The following is a 17,075-nucleotide window of genomic DNA, read 5'->3' as shown; positions in this document are numbered from 1 at the left end:
CTCATACTCCAGACGAGACCTTGGTGGTCAGTGACTGACTATTTGTTAATAAAATGCATTCTATAAAGCATTATCATTATTATTATGGTGAAAATACCTCTCTTTGGTTTAAGCAGGATTTGGTGAAGGGATATTTCCTCAAGGATTTTTTTTGGCAGCCAAGGACAGGAGCAGGGTTTTAGGTGGATGTAAAAGCTCGTGCAGGACTTGAACAGGAGCCTGAGAAACCCTTGTCCTTGTGAATCCACAGCCCATCCATGGGCCAGGAGATACTGGTGGCACCAGAGGTCATCACACAGCAATGATTTCAGCTCTTTGCACTCCCAGGGGATAGAAAACCACCCCCTGGGCGAAAAGGGTGATGACACACAGGGGGAAGAAGCCCAAGAACTGTGCTGGGCCGGTGCCAGCTCACAGGAGCTGAGAAGTTGGGCTGATTCATCTTCATTTTTAAACTTACTTAAAGAAATATTAGTGGCTGCTTAGAAAGCCTTCCAGAGGAACACCAGAGGTACCAAACCTCTTTGAGTGACCTCATCAGAGGGGGTGACTGCTGTGCTGAGGGCAGTGGAGCTGCAACCATTTAGACCAGGGGAGCCTTAGGCACCTACAGGGCTTTAGGGCATCTCATTTCTTTGGCTGTCTATCTACAGCATCAACTTGGTTTGTACATCTGATCCTAAAATCCACTTCAACATAAAAAGCCACAGCAAAATTCAACTTTACAGAAGGCAGGGTTGGTTTCTTGTTTCTTTAGAGCAGCAGTGCAAGCCCAGGTGCACCAAAGATTAAATTCATCCTGCGAGGAAGAGATTGCCACAGAGCATAAGGAGATTTGCAAACTTCATCACTCCTTTCCTGGCTTCAGTTTGTAGGTTTCCTGTGTCAATGGCTGCTCCCCTGAGGACACAGACATCCAGGCATCTTCTTGAACAAGTGACATCAGACAAACTTATTTCCCAAAGTCTCCGGATGCTCAGCAAAGCAGTGGCTCTCTGAGCTTTGTGATTCACTCTGCTCAAATCCTGATGCTTCTTGCTAAAAGGAGAAATTAGCCATTTGAGGATGATATTCCTGTGTGTGCCCCAGAGACACTGCATTCAAGTGCTTAGCCTGACATTAGGCCTGCATGAGTTAATTAAAAAATAATCATTTTTTCTGCTCCTCTTCTGGTTGCCTTCACTCAGGCAAATATGCTGAAATCACAAAACCAGCAAAAGGATTGCTTTAGCTAGAAGATACTATATGAATTCAGCATATTTTCTGCATAGAAATATGACATTTGTATGGAAATGACCTAATTTCTTGAACAGGCAGCTATATATCACAGAGAGTTTCACTGTAACATTTATGCAAAAGAGATTGGGAAGCACTTTCCCATAAGGTGCTTATTTCCTCCAGATGAAATAATAAGGCAAAGCATAATCAAGAAGCTTAGAAGAAATATTTCCCTCAATGTCATATGTTTCGAGCCACTGGGTATTTGTTTTGATTTCCATGATATTCCGTGTTTGTTTGTCTTCTGACTTAAAGGAAGCAAAGGGCTCAGAAAGGAATAATCCATTCTCCCTCTTTCCTTTTCTAATCACATTACAGTTTGCAGGATATGGCAGATTGGCAGCCTGACAGATCCACGCTGCCCTAATGACCATGGCAGCCCTGGCCTGGTCACTGGTGGAGGCCCAGGGACATTTCTGTGCAGCAGCAGCAGCAGCAGGAGTGCAGAGGGAGCTGGGAACGGGCTTTGCCGCTCGGGAGCCCAAATCCTCCTGACAAATCCACGTTACCATGACCTACATTTATCCCAGCACAACACATGTGGCAATTCAGCAATCGGCCACCATTCCGGGCAGACAGCTTAAGGAATGCTGACAGAGATCATTACTTTGCAGCTTTTCCCTTCAGCTGCAGAATTATGGTGTGTTATTCCAGGGCTGAGCCGCTTCCAGCTCCAGTGGGGGCAAAACTCAGGGTAACGACCAGCAACACAAAATCAAACCCGATGCCAACACATCACATCGATAGAGAGGTGCTATAGCCATAGAATACATAACTAGTAAGTCATTTTTAGGCTGCTTTTATTACAAAATTACAATTTGAATTAATAGTTGCACAGCTACAAGATTGTTTTTATGCCAGCGCTGAATGAAACTCTCTGACCTGATTCAACCCCACCGAAGACAAGTGCAAAATTCACCCTGCTATGAATGGGTTTCCAGCTGAGAGATCCTTTGAGCTTATCATGAATTAAGGTATAGCTTGTTCTGATGATGAATTGAAATGATTTAAAATCAATTATAACATAAAAGACATCCCAAACTAGATGTTCACTGAGCTGAGATTCTTGATTTACAGCCCAACATCCTGCCCCTAAATGGAAATCCATACATCACTGAGTCAATGTAATCAGACTTTGGATAACTTACTTTAGAGCAGAAAATTCATCTTTTTTTCCTCTGTTCAAGCAATTAGCATTAGCTGGGCATTAACAGCAACCAGAATAACTATCAGTGCAGACATTTCACCATCAAAAATCCATGAGCATAACAGAGACTTCCAAACAGTCAACAACCCACTTTGTTTGCCTACAAAACCAGCCCTGAGTCATTTTGGCCACCACTTTATGTCACGAATGTACAACGGCTGTGGAGCAGATAATGATTTACTCTGAGCCCTCTGGAAGAGTTAAACCCTTCCAGGCTTGTGCTCGGCCACAAGTACCACTCCTTTCTAAAGAGAAAAGAAAACTTAGGACACTTGTGCCAATATGATATTAATGGAAGCAGCTTTTTGTTGTGTTTTAAAGAAAAAGGACACACCGTTGAGTTGTGACTTCCCATAGTTGCATGACTATTTATATAGAGAAATATAAATTCATATAAATGTATACATATCTATAGATACACATATAATACATTTTAGGCATATACATACATACATATATACACACGGTGCTATATACACATACACAGATTTGTATATACATATATATAAATATATATATATATACACACAAATGCACACACAGCTTGCTTTTTAGCTAGCTAGAGTTATAAATTCTCCCTCCCCCACAGAGCCAAGATGATCCCAGCTGCCTCTGCTGAACACCCCACGGTTGCCTCTCCATCCCAAATTAAATATAATCCTCATTATTCTGCCGCTCTGGTTCCTGAGAAACTTGGCAACCTTTCGGAACGACTCGAGATGCAGCAATTCCTCCTGCCTTGCCTCTACTAACCTATTCTAGGAGATGCAATATGCTGCTAAGATTAAGTGTCCAAAATGCTAATATGTCTGAGAAGTGCCTCCACTGACCTACATTGGGAATGTAGGTCGCAAAGTGGCTATTTTTAGCTTCGTTACCAAAATGCCCATGTTTTAATAACAGTCCAAAGCAAGCCATGCTCCTGAACCCCCCAGAACTTTCCAGCAATCCAATCCTACACTGTAACAGTGCATTCATGGGTACACACTTAGACACACACACAGCACATGTGTACATAGTGTACAAACCCAGTGTCAGCATTTCCATAACACACGTCCCTGTTCCAGAAGAAGTAACGACACGGGAGGCAGTTACTCCTCCTTTGAGCTGTCAGCAACTAATTTTAGGAGCATCTCCGCTTTCTCCCTGAAGTGTAGCTGTTAGGGATCCATCTGCCCAGGGATTTGTGCTCTGAAGGCTGTGACAGGCTTTGGTTGGCTCGGAGGGGCTGGCAGAGCACGGGGCCCGTCACACCACCGGGGCCAACCTCGGGGGGCTGCTACAGAGCCGAGGGCCAGGTGGGCAATCCAGTCGGTACAGAGGGAAGTCTTGAGGTGCAATACACCACTCTACAGAAAAACCCAACAGAGAGAACCACATTTTCAGTTGGCCCCCGCTCCGGGCACGTGGGCAATGTGCAAACAGAGGGGGCAGAGCTTGTCGTCAGCCAAAGGGATGTCTGAGCATGCAGAGGGGTCAAAGCTGAGAATGCCAAAGACCTGGAGGCTGGTTGAGAAATTGGGCCAAAGGCAGGAAAATTAGGGTTTTATGAGATATTTGTTTACCTGCTCTAAAGAGTTTTCAACAAGATTTTCCTGCTGTTATTGACTGTCTCCACCCCAGCAAGAGGCACTTGGCTTTCAGGTGCCCTTGGCACTGTCAGCCTTGGCACAGTTCCCACCTGTCACAGCTTAACCCACCTCCCAGCAATGCCACTGTCATTCCTTCCATCAGCATTCCTGGCTGTAGTGTCACAGCCCCTCAGTGCTGACAGGAACTATATATATATTTATATTTATATATATATAAATTAGATACATCCACAATTCTTACTTTATTGGTTTAAAAGTGAAGGGGAGAATTTAACCATGGATTAAATGAGGACTCTTTGCCTTAATCAGTGCCTTTACTCCTCCTCAGGGCTGCAGAACAAGGAGCCCATAGCTGTGATTTGCCCTTTCTTTGAAGGAAACACTGACATAAACTGGATCTAAAAAATACCTTTACTTGCCATATTTCTTTGCTTGCCAATACTATCCACTTTCCAAAGCAGCCAGGGGTTTTGGGTCACTGCAAGAAAACATAACAGAAGTGATGCCACAAGAAATTGCTCTCCAATTAAGAAGAATGCATTAGCTACACATCTATTTCGGCAGTGCTTTGAGGACAACTGATCAGATGTGCCCTTGCAGGGCAGTTTAACAGCACCAGAGAAACTCTGGATGAGCTTTCTAAAGAAAACAGAGACAAAATTTTAAACACCCAGCTTTTTAAAAGCTCATTTTTCACCAACATGCTACAACATGATTTTTTTTAAGTGCTCCCTGTGCACACTGGGCCAGTCCCTCCAGTGGTGCAGCACCCCAGGGACTGGATTTCTCAGGGTGGAGCAGATTAGCTGGACAAATCCAACCCTGGAATCTCACTAGTGGGAATTTCTTACACCTCCCTTTGAGTCAGACTGTCCTGGGCACTCTCAGGACACGGCAGAGTGAATGCATATCAGCTCTACTGAGTGGCAATTCCTGCACTCTTTTGAGCATAACTGCTTCATTCTCTGAAGAAAATAAAAAGAACTACATTTAAAAGTCCTATTAAAAAGTATAGTTTGGTGAGAATTTTCACACTTTGCAATGTTTCCCTCTCTCCAGTCATACTCGGAACAAAATCAAACTAAAAAATCACAGGAAAAAAAAACAACCAAAAGCAAACAAACCATTAATTAACTTTGATTTGCAAAACCAAAGCCTCCAAAGCTCAGTGACAGACTTTGGTTAAAAGGTTATACAATAACAGACATTTTATATATATATATATGAAATAACTTAGAGACCAAGTACAAAACCAAAGGTTTTTGTAGCTTTCTAGAAAACTCATCTCAGTTTAGGACAGTCTTTTTTGACAGACTCAGTTTTAAACAATTTTGGTCTGAAAAAGTATCAACAAACACATTCCTGCAGTTCTTTAACATGTAAACCAGGTACTGTCTCTGGAAAAGCAAAGTAAAGCTGAGGAAAGCAAGAAAAAACTCCATAAAAATCCCATAACAGTATATTAATGCCACTGTAACATCTGCAGAAAGTCATTAACTTCAGATGAGATGGTCCCTGCAGGATAAAGGCTCCCAAACATTTCCTCTGCTTTTTTTTTTTGGCCGTTTGGTTGGTTTTTTTTAGGGTTGCTGTGACAGGATTCCCCCCTTGGCAACGGTGCCAGGTGCCACCACCAGCATCAGGGATGGCAGTGCCATCAGAAGCAGCAGCACATCTCAGGTCTCTTCCATTCCAGTAGTGATTTATCACAGTTCAGGAGCTCCCGTTTGGAATCATTCAATCCCTCCTGGAAAATCTGATTGCTGCAGAGAACCTCCCTCCCTGGCACCACGCTACAACAAGGTGCCAAATTGCTGTGCCACGTGCCACGGGCAGGATATTCCTCCCCTGCTAGTGGCACTTGTTTGAATTCCCAGGTACTGAGAGATTCAACCCTTGGCTAGCCTAAAATATTTCTTCAGGATTCATAGAATATACAGGATATCTCTGAGAGATTTAGAAAATTCTGGTGGAGAAATAAAGACGTTAGAAAAAGCAAACGGACATTAAAGATTCAGTGTATGACATGAGTGAGTTATTCATATTTTATGTTGTGCTATGCCCTCTATTTGTACCTATTCTTTTTAAGGCACCCAACAGCTGAGTATATCATGTACATCTTCATGATGCTTAAAAATAACCCCACACTTCAGATGAGCATCCTTAGCATTCAAAAATATAATGGTTGATGCAACATCCACCCTGCAGAGACTGCCCAGTGTGAATGTGGGACAGAGCATTCCTACAGCAATGCCAGTGGCTCTGCTCCTTTGAGCTTTTTCCTGTCATTTTTCCCCCAAAATGATCTGTCTGACACCATTCTGAAAAACACAATGTTGACCAATTTAACAGAAAATGACACCACAGGGGAGTGTTTCCAGATACAGTCCCAGTGATCAAAGATAACCCACAAGTTTCACCTCCTGGGGGAACCCCGTGTGTAGCAAAGCAAATGCTTTCCTCAGGAACACCCCAAACTGCCCCAAACAACCTCAACAAAAATGAGAATTACATAATTTTACAACTGGGAGACTATAAGGATCAAGGAAAAGACATTTTAAGAATAATTCTCTGAAACACAGTTGTCAGTGCCTGTTAATCACAGAATCATAGAATGGCCTGGGTTGGTATAGTTAATATTCTTGCTTTCAAAGAGAAAGATAATACTAATAAAGTATTTCCAAACAATTTGCAATTGTTACATTAATAATCTTCTTGGCTAGTTGGTTACCAATGACATTAGGCCTAAACTAATTTGTCTTGATGCAAATATTCTTATTTTAAAATCAAAAGCATTAATTTGTGAGTGAGGTCAATCAGAAAAATTACTAAATTGATACAAACCCATTTTCTCTGTACCATGACTCATTTTATTCTGAAATAGTCACAGGGAGCACTTGTCTCAACATACTTGAATCCACTTAATATATGCTGTAATTTTCTGAGATCAGATTTTGCTCCTCATTCAAGTCTGTTGACTAAATCTGAGCATAATGTGGTGTTTCAACACTTGCTCCAAGGGAGCAGAATTGGGCCTCCAGTCCATACCCACTCAAGGGTTTGTTCCAAGCACATTCCAATTCTTCCACTAGCTCAAACAGGTTTCAAACTGGGGCATAGCTACACCTGCCCAATCAAAACAGCAATATTTCAAGAATTGGAAAAAGGAGATGTCTTTCCACTCACATCAGCATCAAAAAATAGCAATTTTTGTACAAAAAGCTGCCGTGAAACTCCATATTGTGTGGATTTCCATTTCTTCCACGGAGAACAACTGTGTTGTACTGTAGAACCCATTCATAAATCCATCCCTACATAAATTCACTGTGAAACCCAGCTATGAGGAAGCCAGATTTAGAATCGGGCCTTGGAAAACTCAGAAAATAAGAATATGCCGTGCACAGCAGCCTGATTTCCAAGTGTACATAAATCCACATTGTAAAAGCAAGTGCCTTTGGAAGAAGTGCAAGCCTGGAACAAGTTCCCACCTAAGTGGCTGGAGCTCTGCCAAAAGTCATACCCTGTGGTTGAGTGATGTAGCTGAGCGATGAACTCCCCTACTTACAGCCAAATTCTACACCATTTTTTTTCATATGAACATTTCTGTTCAACCTAAACCCAAATCATCAGGTCTCCTTCCTCTGAAGGAGGTACTTGAACCAAGTGGAAGCAGCACAGAGCTCATGAAGTGCTGCTGGCACACCTGAGTTCTCCAGAAAGGTGCAGCACTGCAGATTGACATTTTGTAGAGACCTTTTTTCTCCTGCTGCTGGAAAAGTTCACAGAGAGAACATAAGTTGAATGAAAACACACATTTCTGAATCAGCCACACTCAAAAGTGGTTTTGTCTGGAAAGGCCTCTGACAAAACCTTGAGCTACCACAGCTTAACTCATATTCACTGAATGTCATAACAAATGAGGTTCTCACTCTCAATACTCATCTAACCAGAGCAGTTCAGGTCCTATCTTCCTGCAACAGACATTGGATTGCTTCCCAAAATTCAGATTATTATTCATACTGTAACAATGAACATCTTTCTCTCACTGTTGATACACTCAAGAGATCCATGAAGCAATTTCCAAGTAAATTTTTTAACCCAGGGCACAGTGTGACAGTGACATCAATGACAATATCCAGAAACTAAAAAAGAGCACCAATAATTGAGCACCATCCTTTCCATTTCCCTGTGTGCAGCTGTTATTGATTGGGACTTACCTGGCCTTGCTGTTCTTTTCCACCTGTAGGAAGAATTCCAATATAGTCAATGAGTGAATAGACCAAACACATGCTGAAAACTTTGCTACCAGCACCCTCACAGGCTGAACTGCTCAAACCAACACCAGGTACTTGTACAACAATGAAATAAGCTAAAAAAATATTTATTTAAAATAGTATCCCGTGAAACAGCTCTAATGTAACTGCAGATCACTTTGACTTTATTTGATTCCTTCCCAGTATCATGAATGCTACCAAGAATACTGCTGATAATGATATAATTAGCATTAATACTACCTAATAATTAGGTGTAACCCAGGTAAAGAGTCACCTATCACAGATCAGAGATGATGGATCCATTTTAGTTTCCTGCAGTGGAAAGCACTGCTGCCACCCACTCAGCCTCAGCTCAACACAATGAAACAGCAAAATAAGAGTCATCAACACACCCTTTAGACATCACACTTAAATATTGTCAACAATTCCAAAGCGAATTATCCCTTTAAACATTGTCAGCACTTCCAGATTGAATTGTCCCTTAAATATTGTCAACACTTCCAGAGCAATTCATCCCCAAATCATCTCAGTACACAAGGAAAAGGAAGTTTCCTACGCAAGGAAAGAAAAATAACTCAACATAAGCCAAAAATTATCTCTTTTAATACAAAATTCCATTCTCATAGAACAAATTTATTTTCCACTGAATAAATAGATCTGCTCACCGTCCATGGGCGAGATTACTGCCTATAGTTATGTTGAAATTCTCTTGCCTTTCTGCAGTTTAATTAAAATATAAACATTATTTGCAACCGGCTTTACTCTATTTGGATACAAGTATGAACACTTGGGGGTTTGGTGACATTGCCAAATGTTTACAGCACCACTCTCACTGGGGGTTGTACTTTAACCTGATTTATACAGCTCCACATTACTTTGCATGTAGGCTCATGGATGTAATTCTTACAGTTATTATGAGGAGTATCTGGCCTTTGCACTTGCATGTTTTACACCTTTAGCACGTACATGCTCTTCTATTATCCATTTAAAAAAAAAAAAAACAAACAACAAAACAAACAACAAAGCAAACGAATGAACTAACCCCAAGGGATTAGAGCTGAAGGCAGCTGTGAGAAAACACGGTATCAACTCAACAGAAGAAATTCAAATGGGTGACATTTTTACTGATGTAGTGGAGGTGATGCTGGGTTTACAGACGTTGGGAGCTGTCCCTGTGTCTCCAGACACCCACAGCTACTACCATGACTCTCCAAGACAGATGAATGCAAAAAGCCTACAAGGAACATCCTGGTTGGAGCTGTAAATAGCAACACTGGGGGGGGGGGGGGGGGGGGAAACAAGTATTTATGGGTTTATCTCTGTTAAAACACATTGTGCGGGGTGAAACCGAGCTGTTCCCCAGAGGGAGGAGGGCGGATGGTCGGGAGAGTGACCTTGGGGCGGGGAGGTGACAAATCCCGCTCCCCTCAGGACAGCGGCAGGAGCGCTCCGGGCAGCACCTTTGGAGCTCAGCGGACCAATAACCTCCACACACCTGGATACATCACCCTGACCGCTGCTCAGACAAATTATATTTATGGATAGATTGGGGATTTCTGTATAAAAATCGCTATTTGAAGAACTTCGGGGCGGCGCAGGCCGTGCCCCGCCCCGGTATAAGGCGCCCGGGGTACATTCAGCGGGGCGGGCGGGGGGCAGGAGAGGGGTCGGGAGCGGGTCCGGACCGGGAGCGGGGTCGGGATGCAGGAGCGGCTCCAGAGGCGGCTCCAGGAGCGGGTCCGTGCGCGCTCCCGCCCCAGCGCTGGAGCGCCGGTGCCACCTGGCGGCCGCGCGGGGCCGCGCACCGCGCCCGTCCCGGGGCCGGCGGGGACACAGCACCGGCGGGGACACGGTGGGGACAACGCGGACAACACACCAACGGGGACAAGATACCAACCGGGACCTGCCCCCCGGGGGCAGGGAAATCCGATCGTCTTTGGTCTCGCTCCGCTTGGGGCGGGAGCGGGGAGAGGTGCCTTTCCAGATCGCATCACCCCATTCCAAACTGGAAATGCGGTTTAATTCACCCCCTCTCCTGCGTATTTTGACTGCTCGCCCCGCACGGACTGCGGCTGCGAGCGCCGGGGGCACCCCAGCGAAGCCTCGGTGCCTCCAGCAGGCCGGGAGCCAGCGCTCCGGCGGGATGCGCTCCCAATTTTCCCGGTATTTTTAACTATCAGCAGAGCACAGCAGGGATACAGATCGCAAATCGGATTTGTGACAGTCTCGGGTGGTATCTTGGCAAGAGACGCTGTACAGGGTTTTTTTTTTCCTCTGTTAACATCACAGTGCATCGAACTGTTATTAATAAAATAGCGTTCAAGGTTATGGGAGGGAAGGAAATCTCCGTGGGGGAAGCTGAAGTTTCAGGTTCAAGCTTTGTATTCCTATATATATATATATATTTGGGGTTGTATATATATATATATATATATATATGCATTGTTTTTCAAAACGTTTTATTAGGAAAGCTATACCAGACGCATCACTGTACAATGATTAAACATTACCTTTACAATTTATATTCACTTGAAATTACAGAATAAATATATGCACATTGTTGTACCTTTGTGTGTGTGTTTGTGTGCGTGTATGTGTGCATGAGAGAAAACATTAAAAGTGCTTCCTACAAAGCTGTTAGTGAGAGGTGCCCAGTAGCTTCTTTTTTTTTTTCCCTTTTTCTGTATATTTGCATGTTGCTTTTATTAGGAAAGTGCGGATGTCCTCCAAAAAACCATGGCGTCATGATGAAGTGTCACTGAGCATCCCCTAGGTGTGTGCGCCACGTGGTGACATCCTTTGGGCTGCTCGGCTCCGGGGAGGGGGGATTTCCCCCAGCCCACGGGATTCCCCCCGCGGCCCCCGGGCCCCGCTGCCGCCCTGCGCCGGGGGGCTGGGCTGGCGGGGAGGTGCGGGGAGGGTGAGGGTGAGTGTGCGTGCGAGGGAGGGAGAGAGACAAGAGTGAGACATTCGAGCAAGACCCTCCCCTCCCTTCCCTCTTGCAGTTTCCAGGCATGCAGCAAACTGCGCTCGTTTGCTTCTTTGCATTTTTTTTTTCTTTTAAATAAATGTACAGAATCTGTGCCATGATGGGCAAGAAGAAAGCAAGCCACAAAATGCCATCTTCCCTCCCCCACCCCTCCAAGGGAAAATATCAAGGAAGTTTACTCGCAACGGAGAAAAAAAAAGTAAAAAAAAAAAAAAAGAAAAAGCCAACAAACAAAACAAACGACAAGAATAAAGAAAATAAAAGAAGAACGATAAAGGAAAAGAAAAAAGAGAGAGAGACACACACATAGAATTTACTTAATCAGGATCAATACAAAGATCCCCCATAATAATAATATAATAATAATAATAATATACCTTTATGACATGGCACAGTCAAAGTCTCAGTTTCAGTATAAAAAATAATGATTGATTAACATCTGCTGGCAAAAGTCTGCGAAGGCACTTCGTCGATTACTGATCTGAGAAGGGCCCTGCCCCGCAGCGCGCACATCTGGCGGGGCAGAGCGCACAGCTGTATCCTCTGCCCGCGGGCGGCGGGGTCGGGCGGGCGGCGGGGCGGCGGTCAGAACCGGTACGTGGTCTTCTCCAGGACTTCGAGGTAATCCGGCTTGGTTTGGAGTTTGGCCCTTAACTCGAGGTATTCGCTTGTGGGGGTTTGGTGGTCCGGGAAGCCCTTGCCGGCCGCGAAGAGGAGCGTCTCCTTCAGCCTGGCGTCCTGCTGCAGGTCCGGGTATTGCATGCCGGGGGGGTGGACGTGCAGTTCCTTCAGCTTGGGCACGGTGCCGTACAGGCAGTCCACGAAGCCCACGGCGCAGGGCGGCGGGCGGTCGCGGTCCCGCGGGGCTCCCCCCGCCGCCGCCGCCGCCGCCCCGAGCGCGCCCGCCGCCAGCCCTCCGCCCGCGGGGTGCTGGGGGTGCACGGCCACGATGGTGTTGAGCTGCGAGCTGGACACGGCCAGGCTCCACTCCTGCTCCTTCTCCAGCAAGGTGCGGTAGCAGCTGCCGGGCTCCGGCGCGGCGGCGGGGGCGGCGGGGTGGGCGAAGCCGCGCTCGCCGCCGCCCCGCAGCAGCTCGGCCACCTCCCCTCCACCTCCACCTCCACCGCCGCCGCCGCCCGCCGCCTCCTCCTCCTCCCGCGGCTTGTAGATGGGGTTGTTGCACATCTGGGTCACCGGGTGCGGGATGTAGTCGTAGACGTGGCCCGCCGGGGGCGCCTTCTCCGGGGACCGCTCGCCGGTGCCCCCCCCGCCGCCGCCGCCGCCGCCGCCGCCGCCGCCGCCCTCGGGAAAGAGCCTCGGGCAGCGCAGCGGCACCGCGCCCAGGTCCGCCGCCTCCGCCCGCGGGCCGCGGAACGGCAGCTTCCTCCGGCGGCGCCGCAGCACGAAGGCGAAGAGCCCGGCGGCCACCAGCACGGCGGAGAAGAAGAGGACGAGCAGGCTGAGGATGAGCACGGACAGCGGCACGGCGGCGGCGGCCGCGGCCGGGGGCAGCTCGTAGGCGGCCGCGCCGGTGGCCGCGGGCGGCGGAGGGGCGGCGGGGGGCGAGGCGGCGGCGGCGGCGGGGCGCAGGGCGGCGGGGCACAGCGCGGCCAGCTCCAGGGAGCGCAGGTCGCGGCGGGCCAGCGGCTCGGGGCTGGCGCACAGCACCTCGCCCACCACGCTGACCGAGCTGAGCGCCTCCAGCCACTGCTTGAGCGGCACCAGCTCGCAGGTGCAGTCCCAGGGGTTGAGCTTCAGGTCGATCTGCACGATGGCGTGCAGGTGCTCCAGCACCCCGGCCACCGGTAGCGCCAGGAAGTGGTTGTTGCGCAGGTTGAGGCGCGCCAGGGAGGTGCCGGCGAAGGCGTCGGTGGGCAGCGTGCGGAGCAGGTTGTCGTTGAGGAAGAGGAGCTTCAGGTTGGGCATGAGGCTGAAGGCCGCCGGCTGGATTTCCCTGATCAGGTTGTACTCGAAGTACAGGTAATGCAAACTCTGCAGGCCCCGGAACATGCCCGGGGTGAGCCGCTCGATGTCGTTCCCGTTCAGGTACAGGCTCTTGAGGTTGGGCAGGTTGATGAACGCCCCGTCCTGCACGTAGGAGATCCGGTTGTTCCCCAGGTGTAAGAGATCCAAGGAGGAAAAATTCCAGAAATCGGAGCGGTAGATTTTCTGGATCAAATTCCCGCTCAGGTACAACTTCTTGGCGTTCAAGGGCCTGGGCAGGAGCTCGGAGATGTTGTGGAACCCTCGCTCCTTGCAGTTGACCGTCAGGCCCAGGTCGTTGATGTGCAAACTACAAGAGCAGCCGGTGGGGCAGATGATGGGGATGGGGGGCCGGGTCTGGTAGGCAGCCACGGGGGGTTGGTTGGGCCCGGGGTACAGGCCGCGGGGGGTTGGGGGAGGCCGGGGCGCCCTGGGCTGCTTGGTGGGCTTGGGCTGCTTGTTGGACGTTTTGTACTCAACAGAGGAGGCGGTGAAATGGAAGGAGGACAGCATGGAGGAAGGCTTCGTAGGCCACGCGTTCTCCTTGCTGGACGACAGCTGAGGGATGCCCAGGCTGGCTTCCACCTCGGAGTCGGACAGCATGGGACACAGCTTGCTTCTCTTGATCTCCCTCAGGTCCTTCCCGTGGAAGTGGAAGGGGGTCTCGCAGGTGATGTCCCCCACCAGAGCAGTGTAGGGGATGCGCTCCAACCAGCTCTTCAGCTGCACGATCTCACACGTACAGTTCCACGGGTTCTCCTCCAGCTGGATCTCCATCAGGCTCCTGCCAATATGGTCCAACATCCCGCGGTACGAAAGGACTTTTAGCCGGTTCCCGCGCAAGTCCAAGTGGGTTAAGGACACGGACTTAAATAAATTGGTGGGAAGCATGGGGATGAGATTGTCATTTAGGATAAGGACCCTCAATTTACTTAGGTTTCGAAATGCCCCGCTTTCAATCCGTTTAATGACATTGTAATCTGCCTGCAGATATTCCAGACTTTCCAAACCCAGGAAAGTGTCGTTCCTGAAAATGTCCAATTTGTTTTCGTGCAAATACAACCTCTTCAGAACTCGGAGCCCATTAAAAGCCCCCGTCTGAATGTCCTGCAGTGCATTGTTCCCAAGGTTAATAGACACAGCATTGTTCAAGTGAAGAAAACTGTTGGTGTACAATTTCCTCATGGAATTCCTCTGCAGATAAAGTTTAAAAGGTCTCGACCACGACTCTGTTATCTGACTAATATTTATAAATCCTTTGTTGTCACAATGTATATGGAAAAGGCTCTCCTTCACTTCACAGTAACATGGATCAAAGCAGGGCTCATCCAGTTCCTCCGAGTCCTCTATCAAGGGGATAGGTGTAGTCCATGCTAGAGCAATTGTGCTTAGAAGAATTATCCACAACATCCTTCCTTTATGAAGTGTCTCTGCCATGGAAGGTTTCATCATTTGTTGGTGTTTACAAAACTGCAACGGGAAGAAAAATGCAGATTTCAGTACTTCTGCCCCGCTCCTTCTGTTTAAGCCCCTACCTGCCAGACTCGTGTTAGGCTCTTGGAAAGTTCAGCAATTGTTGGGCAGACGTTCACAACCAACTCCAGGGGTGTGGGATGGGCGAGCCTTGCCCTGATTTATACTTAAGAGATGGTAGACGGTTCCATCACGCGATAGCAGCCTCCCTTCTCCCCCTCCCCGTGGTAAATGCCACCTATAAAGAGGACGGCACATGCAGCCCCACACAGCAACACGAGCACACACGGGATGGACGTGTTGCATCTCTACATGATTTCCACCGTAGGACCAGCGTTTGGAACTCCACAGATCTCACACTCGGGTGCTTTGTAGCCATCACAGCCCGCATTGGCTACGGGGGGGGAAAACACCAGTGGGCAGATTTCTCTGGTGTCGCACTCCATCCTTCATCCATGCAAACTCCCAAAGTTACTGAGCCTCAACCCTCGAACCCCTCTCCCTCCTGGCTCAATATATTCCACACGTAAGTTCAGAGGAGTGTGCAGGGTTTGCTGATGTCCCTGGCAGAACGGATCCCCTCAGAAATCCCCACAGTATCTTTACCAGAGTAAATGGTTAACAGCCCTGATTCGAAAGGGAAGCTTCCCCTCGCAAATGCGCCGGTGAATTAATGCAACTGGTATATTATCAGATAAATACACACCACATATTAGTCATTTTAGCTGATTAAAGCGTTTAGAGATGATTAATCTTTCTAAAGCACATGCCCATGCGATCAGCAGATCTAAAGGGAAGTGACAGCTAAAGAGGCACCTAGGATTGAAACGCTCAGCCTGCCTTGGATTAGGGCATTTTGTGCCCCCAGGACCAAGCAGGAGACCCGGTTAAAAAGCTGAAAGTGGAAGAAAAAAAAAATACCTTGACACTTACCAGCCGATAAATTTGCTATCCTACTATATACGTTCCCGAATGAAGACACCATTCTTCTCCAATCGGATGAAAATAATGCTGCACTAATGAGATGCAGCTCCTTCAACATATGGTTTCACCCTTCCTTTCACCAGATATTTTAAATGTATGGGCACAGAGGAACGCTAAGGATGGTAATAATAACGGTGGTGATGCAGCCTTCCTTGAATCCCTGAAATGCCCATTAGAATCATTCCGAGCGATCGTTGCTTTTAGTCTTAATCTCTCAATAGAAAAGGTCCTTTTTGCCTTCCTCGTGCAAGAACTAGAAAAATTTGCCCCCCATCCACAAACTTAAGAGCAGAAAGATGCATTTAGGGGAGAGAAATGCCAGAGGAACAGAAATCCTTAGGATCAACTTGCAAATGAAACCCTCCCCTGTGGGAAAGAGGAGACGGTTGAAAGCACGAAAAGAGAAATACCCTCTGCAATTAAAACCAGCATCTAATTGGGGAGAAGGGAGAGAGATGAGAGCTATATTGCAGTATCAGTCTCTCTGTCTCCTTTGCAAAATATTAAGTTCTTTCTCTTCTGCAAGGGCTGTAATAAAAATAAAAAAATAAATAAAGAGGATTATTATATCTTCTTTTTGGAAGAGGGGGGTGTCTTTGACCCTAGGCGGAAACAAAAGGATCCAGAAAGGTTGTACTTACCGGTTTGCAGGAGAGATTTTAGCACATCGTTACAATAGAAAAAAAGCAAAAGAGGGAAAGGGGGGGAAAAAAAAGCTCGAGTTTAAAGATTGCTGGTTTCTCTCTGCCTCTCCCTCTCTGTGGCTCTCTCTCCCTCTCTCTCTACTCCTGCTGAAGCTGAGGCAAAAGGAAAAAAAAAAAAAAGGCAGGAAAAAAAAAAAAAGAAGCAAGCCTGAAACGTGCTGGGAATGCAATGAGCCCCTCAATGATCTTCTTTAGGATGCAGAGCTGCTGTTTGGCACACTCAATGGAGGAGGGAGGAGAGGGGCTGCTGCAGGCTCCAGCGCCGCCACCGCCGCCTTCTCCGGGCAGCGGCAGCGCGGAGCGGGAGGCTGGGGCGCGGCGGAGCGCGGGCTGCGCTCCCTCCCCGTGTGCGGGTGTGTGTGTGCGGTGTGTGCGGGGCGGGTGTGTGTGTGTGTGTGTGGTGCTGTTGTTGCCCTGGATCAGGCTTTTCCACGTCATGAAAATGAGCTTCAAGAAGGGGAACAAATGAAGGGGGCGCGCTTGGCTCCAGGTCGGGGGCGCGCATTTGGGAAGCCCTGACTATACAGTTTTTTTGGGTGGTTTTTTTTTTTTTCCTTGCCTTTTTCCTTTTTTTTTTTTTTTTTTTTTTTT

General features: G+C 47.6%; 1 protein-coding gene across 1 annotated transcript; it reads right to left on the bottom strand.

Annotated features, from left to right (window-relative positions):
* Positions 1 to 2,061: 2,061 nt before the first annotated feature.
* On the bottom strand, positions 2,062 to 16,717 carry SLITRK3 (SLIT and NTRK like family member 3). Its single transcript, XM_017833604.1, has 6 exons — positions 16,422 to 16,717; positions 15,730 to 16,308; positions 12,481 to 14,793; positions 11,718 to 12,411; positions 4,487 to 8,317; positions 2,062 to 3,834 (listed from the first exon to the last, which is right to left on the bottom strand). The coding sequence occupies exons 3-4, from the start codon at positions 14,773 to 14,775 to the stop codon at positions 11,926 to 11,928; spliced, it is 2,781 nt and encodes a 926-aa protein (XP_017689093.1). The 5' UTR covers positions 14,776 to 14,793; positions 15,730 to 16,308; positions 16,422 to 16,717; the 3' UTR covers positions 2,062 to 3,834; positions 4,487 to 8,317; positions 11,718 to 11,925.
* Between the last annotated feature and the right edge of the window lie 358 nt (positions 16,718 to 17,075).

Source organism: Lepidothrix coronata, unplaced genomic scaffold (assembly GCF_001604755.1).
Source record: "Lepidothrix coronata isolate B3197 unplaced genomic scaffold, Lepidothrix_coronata-1.0 Scaffold218, whole genome shotgun sequence".
Lineage (NCBI taxonomy): Eukaryota > Metazoa > Chordata > Aves > Passeriformes > Pipridae > Lepidothrix > Lepidothrix coronata.
The sequence above is the reverse complement of the archived record's forward strand: the minus strand, read 5'-3'. Positions and strand labels throughout refer to the sequence as shown.

Coding starts and splice junctions, on each gene's coding strand:
- SLITRK3 (XM_017833604.1), bottom strand. CDS start 14,775: ATGATGAAACCTTCCATGGCAGAGACACTTCATAAAGGAAGGATGTTG. Junction 12,412..12,480: donor CGCGGGAGGAGGAGGAGGCG/GCGGGCGGCGGC, acceptor GGCGGCGGCGAG/CGCGGCTTCGCCCACCCCGC.